We start from the raw sequence: 14,815 nt of genomic DNA, 5'->3' as shown, positions 1-14,815 counted from the left end.
AGCATGCAATATTAAATTAGACTAAAGGACATTACCAAGAAACAAGGTCCCCCACCCAAACAAGCCCCAACACACTTGGAATCTTAAGCCCTGCCCATCTCTCGTCCCTAGCTACCTTCTCCAATCAGCTGCCACATCATTCACTTAATCAAATTATTTTTTATATGAATATATTTTTTAGGATAGTTTGTACGTAACTCGTCTATTTACGAGATATTTATTACTCCCTTCTATCGGCATATTTATCGAATCACTCTTATTACCAAGACTAATCATATATGAAAAATCACATAATATTTAATTAACACTAGTTACCAAGACGATTATTCTATCACCTTATCTTGTTGTTGTTACTTGTTGTTTCTGTTTTTTTTCTATTTTTTTTTGGATCCGAGGGTTTTTCGAAAATAATATTTCTACCTTCACAAGATAAGAGTAAGATTTGCGTACATTATACCCTCCTCAGATTCCACCATGTGGGATTAACTGTTTGACGAGATATCCGTTATTTTTTCACCGGCATATTTATCTAATAAATCTTATTATCAAGACTTAAGTCATATTTGAAAAATCACATAATATTTTTTTGTGTCCGTTGAAATTAACACTAGTCTTTATTCTTTGATGATCTTCATTCACTTTATTGATAATTATTATACCATACCCGTGTATGTGTCAATATTATTGTAGGCATCATCCACGGGGATAAGTGATAACTTGGTCGGCCATGTAAGCTTAAAGGCTTGCAATATTTTGGAAAAGTCATGGTTATACTTTAATGCCTACTGCTATTTTATTTCTCAATCAGGAAAACTTAGTAAGGATATTAACATGAAATGTTCAATTGTTTTGCTATATTTGAATGCACAGATGCCTGCTAAATGGTACTATTTGATTGGATCTAAGGCTTAAATTCTTCAAAATACTATAAACATTAACCGTCAATCAGAACCTTTTATCTTTACTTTCATGTTCGTAGCTTTTTTTCCCCATCTATTATTCGTTAGCTAACATGCGATGGGTCAAAACTTGTTAGATTGGGCGACTGTTCTAGCTGTACTATGTGGTCAATCATTAAGAATCTCACTATTAAGATTAACTGGTTCAAATCAAAGGAGGAGTGAGATTACGAGACAAGCAATAGACAAAACAGTCTGCAAATTAGTATTAAATTCACTTGATAACCTTCATTCCAACCAAGTTTAACTTAATTTAAGAACATGTTTAGCCAGAACAGGGCAATGGTTTTAACATGTTCTGTCTTTTGCTCATCCCAATAACTTTTCCTTGGCAGCCTCCATTCCCTAATGTAGATTGAATTTAAGTTACGTGCACTCAAAATATCAAGAATATTTCAATTTAATCAGTGCTAGCATGTCAGTTAGCATTTTCTCTAAGTTATGAATTAGCGATTATATAATAATTACATATAATAACTTTAAAACTATCTGATTGGTAAATATTTTTTATATTCTCAGCATCTAAAACTTACACTAATATGAATTTCCCACCATTTATTATTGTCACCAAGCAGTCAATGATCCCACCGTGGCACCACCCCTTTCCCTGATGGTCAAGATGGTCCTTTTCATATTTCTACCTAAATTAAAATTTAAATTTTTGGAGACAATTGAAGAAAAACCGCTGACAGATTAAACCAATTCACTGGCTATAAAAGTCCTTTGTTTTTGTTGTGGGTGGTCGTGCCAAGAGAAATCTGATTCAGAGTTGGACTAGAGAGATCAAAGTCTCTGATTATCTGTCCTTATTTTTATCTATTTATTTATGACGTCAACAGTGCTTGATGAGTACTAGAAAGGAGTGTGTGTAAGTAAAGTATCCAGTAGGAATACATCAAATATTTTGTTATTTTTATGCATTTTGAAGGATTTACACGACGTATTTTCATACCCTTATCACGCCCATTAAATACGAGTACATCAAGAAAACAAAGAATATGTGGAACATACCACTACGTATATAAAATATCGCAATCTTTCAAGTTCACAATGATATTTTGATAAATAACTTACCTGCACGGTGTTTATATTAAGTCAAACAACTTACTTTTAGCAATTAAAAATTAAAGTAAGAAAACATCTTATGCTATTATATAGTTAAGATATATATATTTGCACGAAGAGAAAATAACTTACATTTATTAATTTACTATAAATATTTGTGAATAATTCAACTCATAATGTAGGGGTGTTTGGTCAAGGGTGGAGCTAAATTATGGGTTACGAAGTTGACCGAATTCGATAACTTTGGTACAAATTATGAGATTTGTTTTTAAAAAATTATTAAATATACATAAATTATTGAATTAGAATCTAATAATTTAAAATGACTAAAATGTTTAGCTTGGTGGGATCTTTTTTTTTTTTGACAAGGTGGGTTGCTTTGATGGTAAGCACCTTCCACTTCCAACCAAGAGGTTGTGAATTCGAGTCACCCCAAGAGCAAAGTGGGGAGTTCTTGGAGGGAAGGATGTCGATGGTCTATTGGAAACAGCCTCTCCACCCCATGGTAGGGGTAAGGTCTGCGTACACACTATCCTGCTCAAACCCCACTAGTGGGATTATACTGGATTGTTGTTGTTGAATTTTTTTTGGTGTTAGAAAAATCATGTTTGGTGGGTCAATTTCATAATTAAGTACGGACCATAACACATGACATAAGAGGGTAGAAGAAAAAGAACCTAGAGAAACAAGGAGACAATGCAGATTAAATTACACTCATGTGTTTGAGGATTTTCGAAGGTTGTCCAGGTGTTCCAAGCTGGTTTTCTTATTTACGTAATAGAAAAACACACCCTTGTACTGTACAAAAGAGGACATGTTGGCACGTGATCTTCTCGTGACAGACATGGTACCCATCTTCTATTATTCCGGCAACCTTGATGTTTGGTTTTTATTTTATTTAATTAATTCTTATGTCCCATGAAACTTCCTCCTTAGTCCTTATAATGTTTACACCAATAGCTAGCAATTTGTGAAGTTATATATCTTCCTAGTAGTAATCAAAATATATTGTGAAGTAAGAACAGCCAAATCTTTGTTTTAATTGATACTAAGATTCTCAATCCCACACAACTTCGAAATGTACAATCCACTGAATTATGAATGCTAATAGTGCCATAAGGATTGGATAATTACTTGACTTCTTTGCGATTACAGTAACCAAGTTCACTTAATCATATAACTACAAGGATCAAATTGGGATTTGGTGTCTCCCAGCTCCATTTGAAAAAGAAGAAAAAAAACGAAGAAAATTTGAGCCTTTAGACCCTGAAATAACAATAAATTCTCATTTATTAAAAATCTTTGTAAGTCAATAGTGCTGATCAGGAAGTTTGTCATATGATTTGTGTAGAAATTGTTAGGTGCGTGTATAGGACGCATAATTGGACGTTTGGGCCGTAAATCTCACATAACTAAGCTCCACACATAAACTTTAAAGGTTTTTGATAATGCACCGTACCGGGGCAAGCACCGAGCGAGTCCTAAAAATGCCTTTTAAAATAGGGAGTCCAACCAATAGAAATCAGGAGACAAATAGAATTCAAACTCACAACACTAAATTTAAATTGTGAATTTTTTTGTGAGCAGTGTCAACATCTAACTAAAAACTGAATAAATGTAACATCATCACATTAGAAGAACACAGTTTAGAGTCGCAAATCACAGAAGAAAGGAATTTTCTTTTCTCAAAATTAAGGTTCTAAATTCGCACTCTTAAGTCTTAGCCAATGGACTATTAAGCGCTAGTTGTCAAGTAATTTCAACTTGTGTACGTTATCATAACAAATTTTCTGTGTGCATATCATTTACATATATTTAGTGGAGTAAAAATGATACTGCTTCGGTAAAAGTACATCCCCCATGCTTTTGGTTACTGAATGAACTATCTCCTTGAAACAGATAATAAAGCGTTGTTTTCTTGGACATTTAGACTAGAATTTTGTAATTATCGACAAGGTTTACTGATAGTGGGCTTCTGAAGAAAAGTTGGGGCGTCGTTTCTACTAATTTGTTGTATTTACAGTGGTCCAGAAAGATTCATGGCTACATTTGTATTTTAAACGCACAACAGGGGCCAAGGCAATTTTGGTTAGATTTCTGACAGTTGGCGGCTTTGACTAAAGGTTATAGACAAGAGAAACACGTATGGAAAAATAAACAAACAAAAAAAGAAGATAAGAAATCCTAATGGAGGACGTGATTTGTCAGATATTGGAGATGAAACACGTTTTTGCATTCAAAAGGAGGAGTTGTTTATTTGCTAACTGTAAATAGTTTATTACCATTTCTATTGAATCTCATCAGCAATAATAACAATTTTAAAGGAGACCAGTATTTCTCTCCGATATGCCATTTCTTGCGTATAATCAAAGCCCAATTAAACAAAAGAGTCAAATGAAGAGTATATAGGGTAAACAGGTAGAATTGACACAGTCAAATGATAAAAAGCGACAAAAAAAATATAAACGCCGTTGCCGGGGATCGAACCCGGGTCACCCGCGTGACAGGCGGGAATACTTACCACTATACTACAACGACCTTGTTGTTTGTTTGACGCTTCCTGCTATTATAACTGGCTCCTCCATTAAAGTACATATTAGGCACAAAAACTCATTTGAATTGTCTTAAAAGGAAGTGGAACATTTGACAAACTACACTATTCTTATAACGTTACCCACAAAAACAAGACTATTTACTCTTACCTATCCGTTTATTTTTCTACCCATCAAATTAATTATATTTCCTACTCATAGTAATTTTTGTGGGAAATTTTCTCTTTTTTCTCCAATTCTTTTTTATTTCTATGCTTCTTCTTTTTTTTTCCTTTTTTTCTTTCTTTTCTCCTTTTCTTTTTTCTCGTTTTCTTCTTCTTCTTTTTTTTTCTTTTTTCTATTTTTCTATTCATTTATTTTTGTCCAAATCGTATTATTATTATTTTTACCATAACTTATTTCACACTCAATTTTGACTCCTTCTTTATTTATTTTTTTATTTTTTTATTTTCTTTATTTCTTGTTCCTTTTCTAATTTCATTTAACTTCTTTTTTTATATTCTTTTTCTCTTCATAATCTAATTTTATTTATTGTTTTCACTATTTTTTATTATTCTTGTTTTTATACAATGAGAAAAAATAACTGATATAGTAAATATTTGTTCACCTTTTTTTAAAATATAACTAGTATAATATACCTTTTGTCTTTTTTCTCATTTTTTTAATTCAATTATTAAACTGAAATAATATCAGTTGTCACTTGATCTAATTCATTGAATATCACACTGACTGCTGCTGAGCACCATAAATTACATAATCAGATTATAAGAATCAACACGTGATTGACATGCAAACCTTGATCTCCTTCCCTACAAATATCAGTACACACTCTACCATTAGTAGTAACACAACCAGTTATGGAGCAAGAAAACATAATCTACGGCCACCAAATCTCTATATATACTAGTTAGAATAGAAATGATAATGAAATATTGAAAAATGCAATAAAAGTATAAGTAGCTAAAAAGACTTGTAGATATGATACCAATATGGTATACATGTATATCAACAGAGTATATGATTGTTCTAGAATATTCCTGCGACTATACTACTGTACCAAAACATTAAAGGATGCAATAAAAGTATGAGAAAATTGCATGCTCGCATTGCAAGCTAAATATTCGCAAAGCAACTTGCTCATTCTGTAAATTAACAGGATATATAGTTGTATGAGGTCGTTCCAAATATTGCCTATAACTATAAAAACTATTACATAATACACATAATCTATGTCCATCGGCACAAAAAAATTCAGCACTGCAAATCATGTTCATATAAATAATTTCAGAATAGAATTCACTTAAAAATACAGCTAAAACAACCAAAACAATGTTTAAACTACCATATGATACTAATATGGCATATAACTATACCAACATGGTATACAGTTTTACTTGTTAATTCCCAGCAACTATATGACTATACTACTATTGCATAACACACATGCATAAAGAGAAAAATAAAATAAAAAATAGTGTACCACGTATTAATATAATAAAGTATTTCAAGATATTGTACTATATTAGTATTATTAAAAGAAAATCAAATAGTGTACCATTTAAATACAGCTAATACAACCAAATTTGTTTATGATATCAACTAGCATATGATACCAATATAGTATATAGCTATACTAATAGGGTATATAGTTGTACGGGGTCGTTCCAACAACTGCATATAACTATAAAAACTATTACATAATACATAAAATCTATGTCCATAGGTATAAGAAAACCCAACACAGCAAAACATGATCATATAAATCATTTCAGAATAGAATTCACTTAAAATACAGCTAAAACAACCAAACAATATTCCAACTACCATATGATACCAATATGACATATAATTATACTAATAGGGTATACAGTTCTACTAATTAATTTCAGGCAACTATATATGACTATACTACTATTACATAATACACATGCATAAAGAGAAAAATCAAAAAATAGTGTACCACATATTAATATAGTAATATACTTCAAGATATTATACTATAATACTATTATATAAAACAAGCACATAAAGAAAAAATCAAAATGATTACGTAATACACATGCATAAAGAAAAATTAAAAAAATTTAAGATACTCTACTATTCTACTATTACTAAAGAAAAATCAAATAATGTACCAATTAAATGTAGCTAATACAACCAAAAAATATTCCAACTAACATATGATACCAATATAGTATATAGCTATACTAACAGGGTATACAATTGTACGCAAAGAGTTTAAAAAAGATTTTTTTAATTCAATTATTAAACTGAAATAATATAGGTAAATTATATATTGTTAAATTATATATTATATACTAAAATACTATACAATATATCAAAATAATATCTTGTGTTCTTCATTCAACATTATACTATTATATTATACTATATACTATAACATTATATTGTTGTAATTAATTATATACCAAAATGGTATATAATATACCATTTTGTTATACAGTATAAATTCGTCTTTTTCGCTAGTTCAACCCAAAATTCTAAAATCTACTCCAAAATCTCCACCAAATTGATTCAAAATATAACCACAACCTCCAATTAATATTCAAGCACACTCCAATCATAATTGGATCGAAATAATTACAAATTCAATAAACCCAATTAATGAGTTTCAAGCTTCAAGATCCTTCAATGATGGATTTAATTTTCTCACAATAAAATCTTCAAACATTAGCATTAATATCATAATCTACACATCAAAGAACAATATCCAATAAATTCCAACAGCAAACACTTCAAACATACATGAAAATTCAAATCTTAGTTAGATAGTACATATTATTTTTTGTTTTACTTTTAAGAGATAAAATGAATTATGGAGCACAAATAAAAAAATGGGTGATGATAGCAAAAAAAAAAGTACAATACAAACATCATACAAATGCTATCTCTTCTGTGATTGAACTTCCGATTGAGAATTGTGATTTTTCATAGAGTAAAAGAGGAAAATTAATTTTGAAACTTCTTAAAAGTGTTTGCTGCTTCTCCTTAAGAAATGGGTAGCAGATATATAGGGTAGTTTAACAAAAAGGAGATAAAAAAGGAAAGCTAATTATGTATTAGGCTGGGTAGGTAATTAGTTGTAATAGAAAAAGTATTTAATGTAATTACTTTTAAAAAGGATAATTACGGATAATTACTTTTGATTAGATAGCTATATAGGGTAGTTTTCCAATAATGTAAAAATGAAATTTGACACTCAAAGATAGCAGATAAATATCCACGTCATGGACGAAATATTGTATAGTCTCCTTTTTGGAGGAAAATTTGATTGATTGAGATGCTAGATAGGTATATAGACGTATTTCATCCATGATGTTTGGTGTACAAATTAGCAATTGATTCAAGGCCTGATTTGGACTGGAATTGCACATGTTATAAGCAAATGGAAACATTTATTTGATTGTTAAATGAAATTAGCTTATGTTTTGTTTACATCAACAACGACAATCCAGTAGGATCTCAACAGTGGGGTCTGGGGATGGTAGAGTATACGCAGACCTTATCCCTATCCCGGAGGAATAGAGAGGTTGTTTCAGGGAGACACTCGGCTCAGAGACAGTAGATCCGTAACAACAATAGAAACCAGAAAAATAGTATCAGCAATGTAAAAGACAATAAATAAATGAAAAGGCCAAAAAAAAAGAAGTAGGAAACATAACAAAAACCATCAGCAGTCCTACACAAAACACTATCATACTAGCCGACACAACAAGGAGAAATGCTCGACTACCCTTTAACCTACAACCCTAATGCTCGACCTCCACATCTTCCTATTAAGGGCCATGTCCTCAGAAACCTGGAGCCGCGCCATGTCCTGCCTGATCACCTCGCCGCAATACTTCTTAGTTCGCCCTCTACCTCTTCTCGTACCTGCCAGAACCAACCGCTCACACCTCCTAACCGGAGCATCTAGGCTCCTCCTCCACACATGCTCGAACTATCTAAGTCTCGCTTCCCGCATCTTGTCATCCAATGGAGCCACGCCCACCATCTCCCGAATATCCTCATTCCTAATCTTATCCATCATAGTGTACTCGCACATCCATCTCAACATCCTAATTTCTGCTACTTTTATCTTCTGGATATGTAAAATCTTGACTGGACAACACTCAGCCCATACAACATGGCCGGTCTAACCATCTCTCTATAGAACTTACCTTTAAGTTTCGGTGGCACATTCTTGTCACACAGGACTCCAAACGCTAACCTCCATTTCATTCATCTCACCCCGATACGGTGCGTGACATCTCCGTCGATCTTCCCATCTCCCTGAATAATTGACCCTAGGTACTTGAAACTCTCTCTTAGAGATGACTTGTGAGTCAAGCCTCACTTCCACGTCCGCTTTCCCCGACACGTCGCTGAACTTATATTCCAAATATTTCGTCTTAGTCCTGCTCAAGTTGAAACCTTTAGACTCCAGGGCCTGCCTCCAAACCTCCAGTCTCTCGTTAACTCCGCTTTGCATCTCATCAATCAGAACTATATCATCAGTGAACAACATACACCATGGCGCCTCCCCTTGGATATGATGTGTCAGTGTGTCCATCGCTAGGGAAAATAAGAACGGGTTGAGCGCAGATCCCTAGTGTAACCCCATAACCACCGGAAAAGGCTCTGAGTCACCTCCCACAATCCTAACCCGAGTCTTAGCTCCATCATACATATATTTTTATCGCTCTAATATAAGCTACCGGCACACATTTTACCTTCAGGCATCTCCAAAGAACGTCCCTAGGGACCTTGTCATATGCCTTCTCTAGGTCAATAAACACCATATGAAAATTCCTCTTCCTATCTTTGTACTATTCCACCAACCTCCTAATAAGGTGGATAGCTTCCATAGTAGAACGACTCGGTATGAACCCGAGCTGGTTCTCAAATATAGACACCGCCCTCCTTACCCTCCCTTCCACCACCATCTCCCAAACTTTCATGGTATGACTCAGTAACTTGATACCCCTATAATTATTATAATTTTGGATATCACTTTTGTTCTTGTACAACGGAATTATCGTACTCCACCTCCACTCATTTGGCATCCTGTTCGTCCTAAAAATAACATTAAACAACCCATTCAGCCACTCCAAGCCTGCTCTACCCACACACCTCAAAAATTCTACTGGAATCTCGTCTAGTCCGGTCGCTTTGCCTCGACTCATCTTACGTATCGCTCCCACGACCTCCTCAACCTTAATACACCTACCGTACCTAAAGTCTTGGCGACTCTTGGAGTGCCCCAATTCCCCTAACACGATGTTTTCGTCCCCCTCTTCATTCAGAAGTTTATCAAAGTATGACTGCCATCTTTGCTTAATTTGGGCTTCTTCCATCAATACACGACATTCCTCGTCTTTGATGCACCTAACTTAATCCAGGCCACGAGCCTTCCTCTATTTCGCTTTGGCCAGCCGAAATAACTTCTTGTCCCCACCTTTGGCCCCCAGTTCCTCATACAGCCGACCAAACGCAGCAGTCTTAGCCTCCGTGACCACTACTTTCGCCTCCCTCCTATCTTCCTTAGATCTTTCTCTGTTCGCTCTACTCCGCTCCTCGTCGTTGCTCTCCACTAACTTCAGGTATGCTGCTTTCTTTGCTTTCACTTTACCCTGGACCACGTCATTCCACCACCAGTCGCCTCGGTGCCCGCCAGAGTAGCTCTTCGAGACCCCTAACACCTCTCTCGTCGCCTCCCTTATATAGTCTGTAGTCGCTGTCAACATAACGCTAGCATCCCCACCACTCTTCCAGGCTCCCGTAACCGCTAACCGCCCCCAACTCCTGCGCATTATCCTTAGTCAAAACTCCATACCTGATCCTCAGTGGACCCCCGTACAAACCTCTTCTTCCTTTTTATCAAGATACTGACGTCCATCACTAGGAGCCTATGTTGTATCGCGAGGCTCTCACTCGAGATCACCTTACAATCCTCGCACAACCTCTTATCACACATCATGAGGAGGAGATTTAATCAATCTGAGTCTTAGCCACCATACTCCGGAAAGTAATCAAATGCTCCTCTCTCTTCGAAAAAATAGAGTTCACGATCACCAACTCAAAAGCTCTAGCGAAATTCAAGAGTGAAGTTCCTCCTCCGTTCATATCGCCAAAGCCGAAGCCATTGTGCACCTCGCCATAGCCACCAGCAGACGTCCCAATATGAGCTTATGTTCTGTCTGTTGGAAGATAATCTTTCGACAAAGAATATTCAAGAGATTACTTTTCAAAAGTGAAAACAGCAACTTATACAATCCCAAAAACTGAAAGGAGTGGGGATTTTTCTTGAATTGGAATAATCTTTGAGAAATTTTCTAAAGTTGTATTTATAAGGGGTGTGCCTTTATCTGTATTGTAGTTTCATGTACATTGAAGATAATAATAATAATAATAATAATATTGGACAATGAGCTTGTTGCTTGCATTTCTAGATTCTAATTGACTGTGAGCCTACTTCGTAAATATGTCTGAAAATAAACTCTTTTGTCTAAATGAATATTGCAGCGTATATGATTATCTACTATAGAATACTGATATTATGTACATGTACTTTTGATACAACTTAAGCTTTGTTAACCTTCGTTTCTAGTTCACAGTTCACACATTCTTCCAAAATCTTTCCTAGGAGTAATTTTTATCTTACCAGGATAAAAACATAGCTCAGAAAGGGCGAAACTCCGCCTGATTTTACTCGTTCAAAGCCAACAAAATCATCTAATTATACTTCTGGTTTCTTCTCAAATTCATAAAGATTATTTAGAATTATCACTATTGATATAAGCAAAAGGGAGAATTTAAGAAAGAGCATCTCACATTGACTGTGTAAAGAATTTTTATTCTGTTAATATATTTTAACTTTTTATGGTGCTAATTTGCCTTGTTTTTCATATCATTAGTCCTATTTTTTATGGAAGGGTATGAGTAATTATATTTTAGATGACAATCATATATAGTGTAAAATCCAACATCAGTATATGGAGTTAAACTCTTGACCAAAATCTTTTGCTTCTCTGGTACTCATACAAATAAGGTTCTTCTATTTCAAAAAAGAAACAAATAAGGTTTCATGTTATCTGATGGCTACCCTTATGAGCAAAAGCTCGCACTCTTTTGAGCACATCACGCCGCAAACTGTCTTTCTATCTACCAGAAGCTAATTGATCCTGAATAAAAGGATTCTCAGAATTTTATGGATCGTTAGTGTAAATATCTTTTATTATCCGTGTAGCTTATACATAGCTTTGCTTATTTCAGAACAGAAGGAAGAGAAAAAAAAAAAAACCATTGTTGAATTCTTACGAGCATCTGCCTTTCTTTTTTCAAATCTTTTCTACTTTATTCCTTCAACTCTTCCATTTCTTTCTTAATTGCTGCTGCTGCTGCTGTTGTTTTTCTACCTTTAGAAAAAGAATAGGAGATCAATAATGCTGATAAAACACAATCCAATGCTTATCATGATTAGAATGCAGCATTGTATAAGAAAATTAAACGAAAGATTGGCTAAACAGAACATCTCTAACAAGCTCAAGAAGGAACTAGGAAAGCAATGACATGAATAAAATAAAAACAGAACGTGATTGAAGAAGAAACACTACAAAAATTTAATTTCCAAAAAAACATCTATATTCTGCACGGAATCAGTCCATTATAACTCCCAACTCTAAGCAAGGATCGAAATCTGGTTTATATCCCTCATCTTTCATTTGCTTTCTTAACCTCCATAATTCTTCACGTATATCTACGATTTGTGGATGCAACTGATCTCCAACAACAAATACATGAAACTGACTCTTCAGCTCAATCCAGCTACATCCAGGCTCCTTGCTTACTCCACGGAGATTCATCAACCTTCTCACGCGTTCAACATCCTCCAATCTTCCCAGAGCTGAATAAATACTAGAGAGTAGCACATAAGCAGATGACTCTTGTGAACTCAATTCCATTAACTTCTCTCCTGCGTATGCACCTAATTCATAGTTTCTATAGTTCCTGCAAGCACTTAGCAAGATACGCCACAAACACAGACCATGGTCAACATGATTTGCTGCTGACTCGATAAACTCTTTTGCTTCATAGAGTTTTCCAGCACGACCGAACATATCTACCATGCACGCAAAATGCTCTAGCCTAGGCTCTATTCCAAACTCATCAGACATCATCTTGAAAATATTCTGCCCTCTCTCTACCAATCCCATGTGGCTACAAGCAGAAAGAATATTCACAAAAGTAACATAATCTGGCCTTGTTCCCTCAAGAAGCATTTCTTCAAAAAGTTCAAGGGCTTCAGTACCGCGGCCATTCTGTGAAAGACCTGACATCATTGAGTTCCATGACACTAAGCCCCTCGCAGGCATCCTCCTAAAGACTAGATTACCGTCATGAAGGCTTCCAGATTTTGCATACATAGTCGAGAGAGCGCTTCCAATTGGAACTTCAAGACTAAACCCATGCTTGACTATATGAGCATGAATCTGCTTCCCCTGTTCCAAAGCAGCAAGGCTAGAACAAGCTTTTAACACGCTCGCCATCGTCAACTCATTAGGTTCAACACCCTCCACCAGCATTCTAGAGTACATACCCATTGCATTTTCATTATCCCCATTCTTAACATATCCCGCTATCATGGAAGTCCATAAAACTATGTCGGGTTCTTTCAAATAATCAAAACCTCTTCTGGCATCACTAACATTACCACATTTAGAATACATATCCACTAACGCAGTCAGAATATACATTTGAGGCTCAAACCCTAACTTCAATAGATATCCATGCACCTGTTTTCCTTCACTAAGAGCATCAAAATCACTACAGGCATTAAGCACTCCAACCAGAGTGTACTCGCTCGGATTCATCCCACAGAAATGCATCTGCGAGAACAACTTCAAGGCCTTATCGCAGTCCCCATTCTGCGCGTAACCTGTTATTAATGCAGACCAGGTTATAGAATTCTTTTCAGATGAAAGCTCGAATGCCTGACATGCATCATCCAAACTCCCACACTTTGCATACATAGTAACAGTAGCATTGGCAACAGAAACGTTCCACAAAAATCCATTCTTGAGGGAAAGACCATGAATTTGCTTCCCTACCGGGTTAAACTCTGGCAATGCAATAGCACTCAGAACACTAGTAAACACAAACTCATTCACATAATCCTGCCCTCGGCCTTGCTCCCATAGCATCATCCTAAACACTCCCACAGCCTCCTTAGCTCGCCTCAGTAATGCATACCCAGATATCATCGTAGTCCAAGATACAGAATTTCTCTCAGGCATTTCATCAAACATCTTGCGAGCATCAACAAGATGACGACTACCAGCCTTGCAATACATGTTCAACAAGGAACTGCCCACAAATAGATCGTTAAGGTAACTTAGTTTAAAGGCAAGACAATGAGCTTGCTTCCCTGTAAAGGAGTAGTACTCCCCCAAAGTTGAAACCGCGGTGAAAATGCCAGCAAATGTGTGAGGATTTGGGAGGACGTGGGAGTTTTCGTCCTGTTGTCTCATTTGCTTGAAGAGTTTGAGGACAGAAAGAGATGAATCTGGACGGCCCAATTGAGAGTAGCCATTGATGAGGCAGTTCCATGAGACGACGTCTTTGTTTGTTATTTCTTGAAAGGCGAGATGGGCGTCCAACAAGCGGTGGCACTTGGCGTATAAGTTGACAATGCTGTTGGATAAGTATATGCAAGAAGAGGAAGAACCTGTTTTAATGAGATGGGCGTGAAGAGATTGGCCTTTGGGAAGGTTTCTGCGTTGAGTGTAATGGAGTATTTTGGTGAAAAGGGAAGCAGAGGATTCAAGTGCTAGAGAAGATGGACCATGACTCATATGTGACCTTCGCCACAGAAGGACGGCTTCCACTCACTCTCTTTCGGGGTTAAATACTTATGGCACAAAAGATAAATCTATAAAATATATACATGAAATAAATTTATCTATGTAATTTTACAACTAGGGATTAACATCATGGCTCCGCCTCGGCATACGACATCTCGTGTTTATACCAAATCAATCTGTTTAATTTTACCAAAGTAACAATTAACATCAAAATACATACTAAAACGAGAAGAATTGTCATAAAGACCTTCAAAAAACTTGAATTGCTCATGTGACATCCTTGTATAGATCAAAATCTGCCCTAGAATATTTAGGACAAGATAACGCTAAAGGAAGAGTCTTCAAGCCGTTATCAGTCGACCAGGAAGCAGCGGGG

The 14,815-nt window shown here is 35.5% G+C and overlaps 2 protein-coding genes and 1 non-coding gene across 3 annotated transcripts; all 3 read right to left on the bottom strand.

The window, feature by feature from the left end:
• Positions 1–4,490: 4,490 nt before the first annotated feature.
• Positions 4,491–4,562, bottom strand: TRNAD-GUC (transfer RNA aspartic acid (anticodon GUC)). Its single transcript has one exon. It is a non-coding gene; the product is annotated as a tRNA-Asp (tRNA).
• Positions 4,563–9,993: 5,431 nt separating this feature from the next.
• LOC142171881 (uncharacterized) lies at positions 9,994–10,389 on the bottom strand. The gene has a single exon (XM_075235591.1). It carries the CDS (start codon positions 10,387–10,389, stop codon positions 9,994–9,996), a length of 396 nt encoding a protein of 131 aa, XP_075091692.1.
• Positions 10,390–12,022: 1,633 nt separating this feature from the next.
• Positions 12,023–14,483, bottom strand: LOC107806249 (pentatricopeptide repeat-containing protein At2g33680-like). The gene has a single exon (XM_016630373.2). It carries the CDS (start codon positions 14,428–14,430, stop codon positions 12,235–12,237), a length of 2,196 nt encoding a protein of 731 aa, XP_016485859.2. The 5' UTR covers positions 14,431–14,483; the 3' UTR covers positions 12,023–12,234.
• Positions 14,484–14,815: the final 332 nt, after the last annotated feature.

The sequence above is a fragment of the Nicotiana tabacum genome, chromosome 17, assembly GCF_000715075.1.
Source record: "Nicotiana tabacum cultivar K326 chromosome 17, ASM71507v2, whole genome shotgun sequence".
Lineage (NCBI taxonomy): Eukaryota > Viridiplantae > Streptophyta > Magnoliopsida > Solanales > Solanaceae > Nicotiana > Nicotiana tabacum.
The sequence above is the reverse complement of the archived record's forward strand: the minus strand, read 5'-3'. Positions and strand labels throughout refer to the sequence as shown.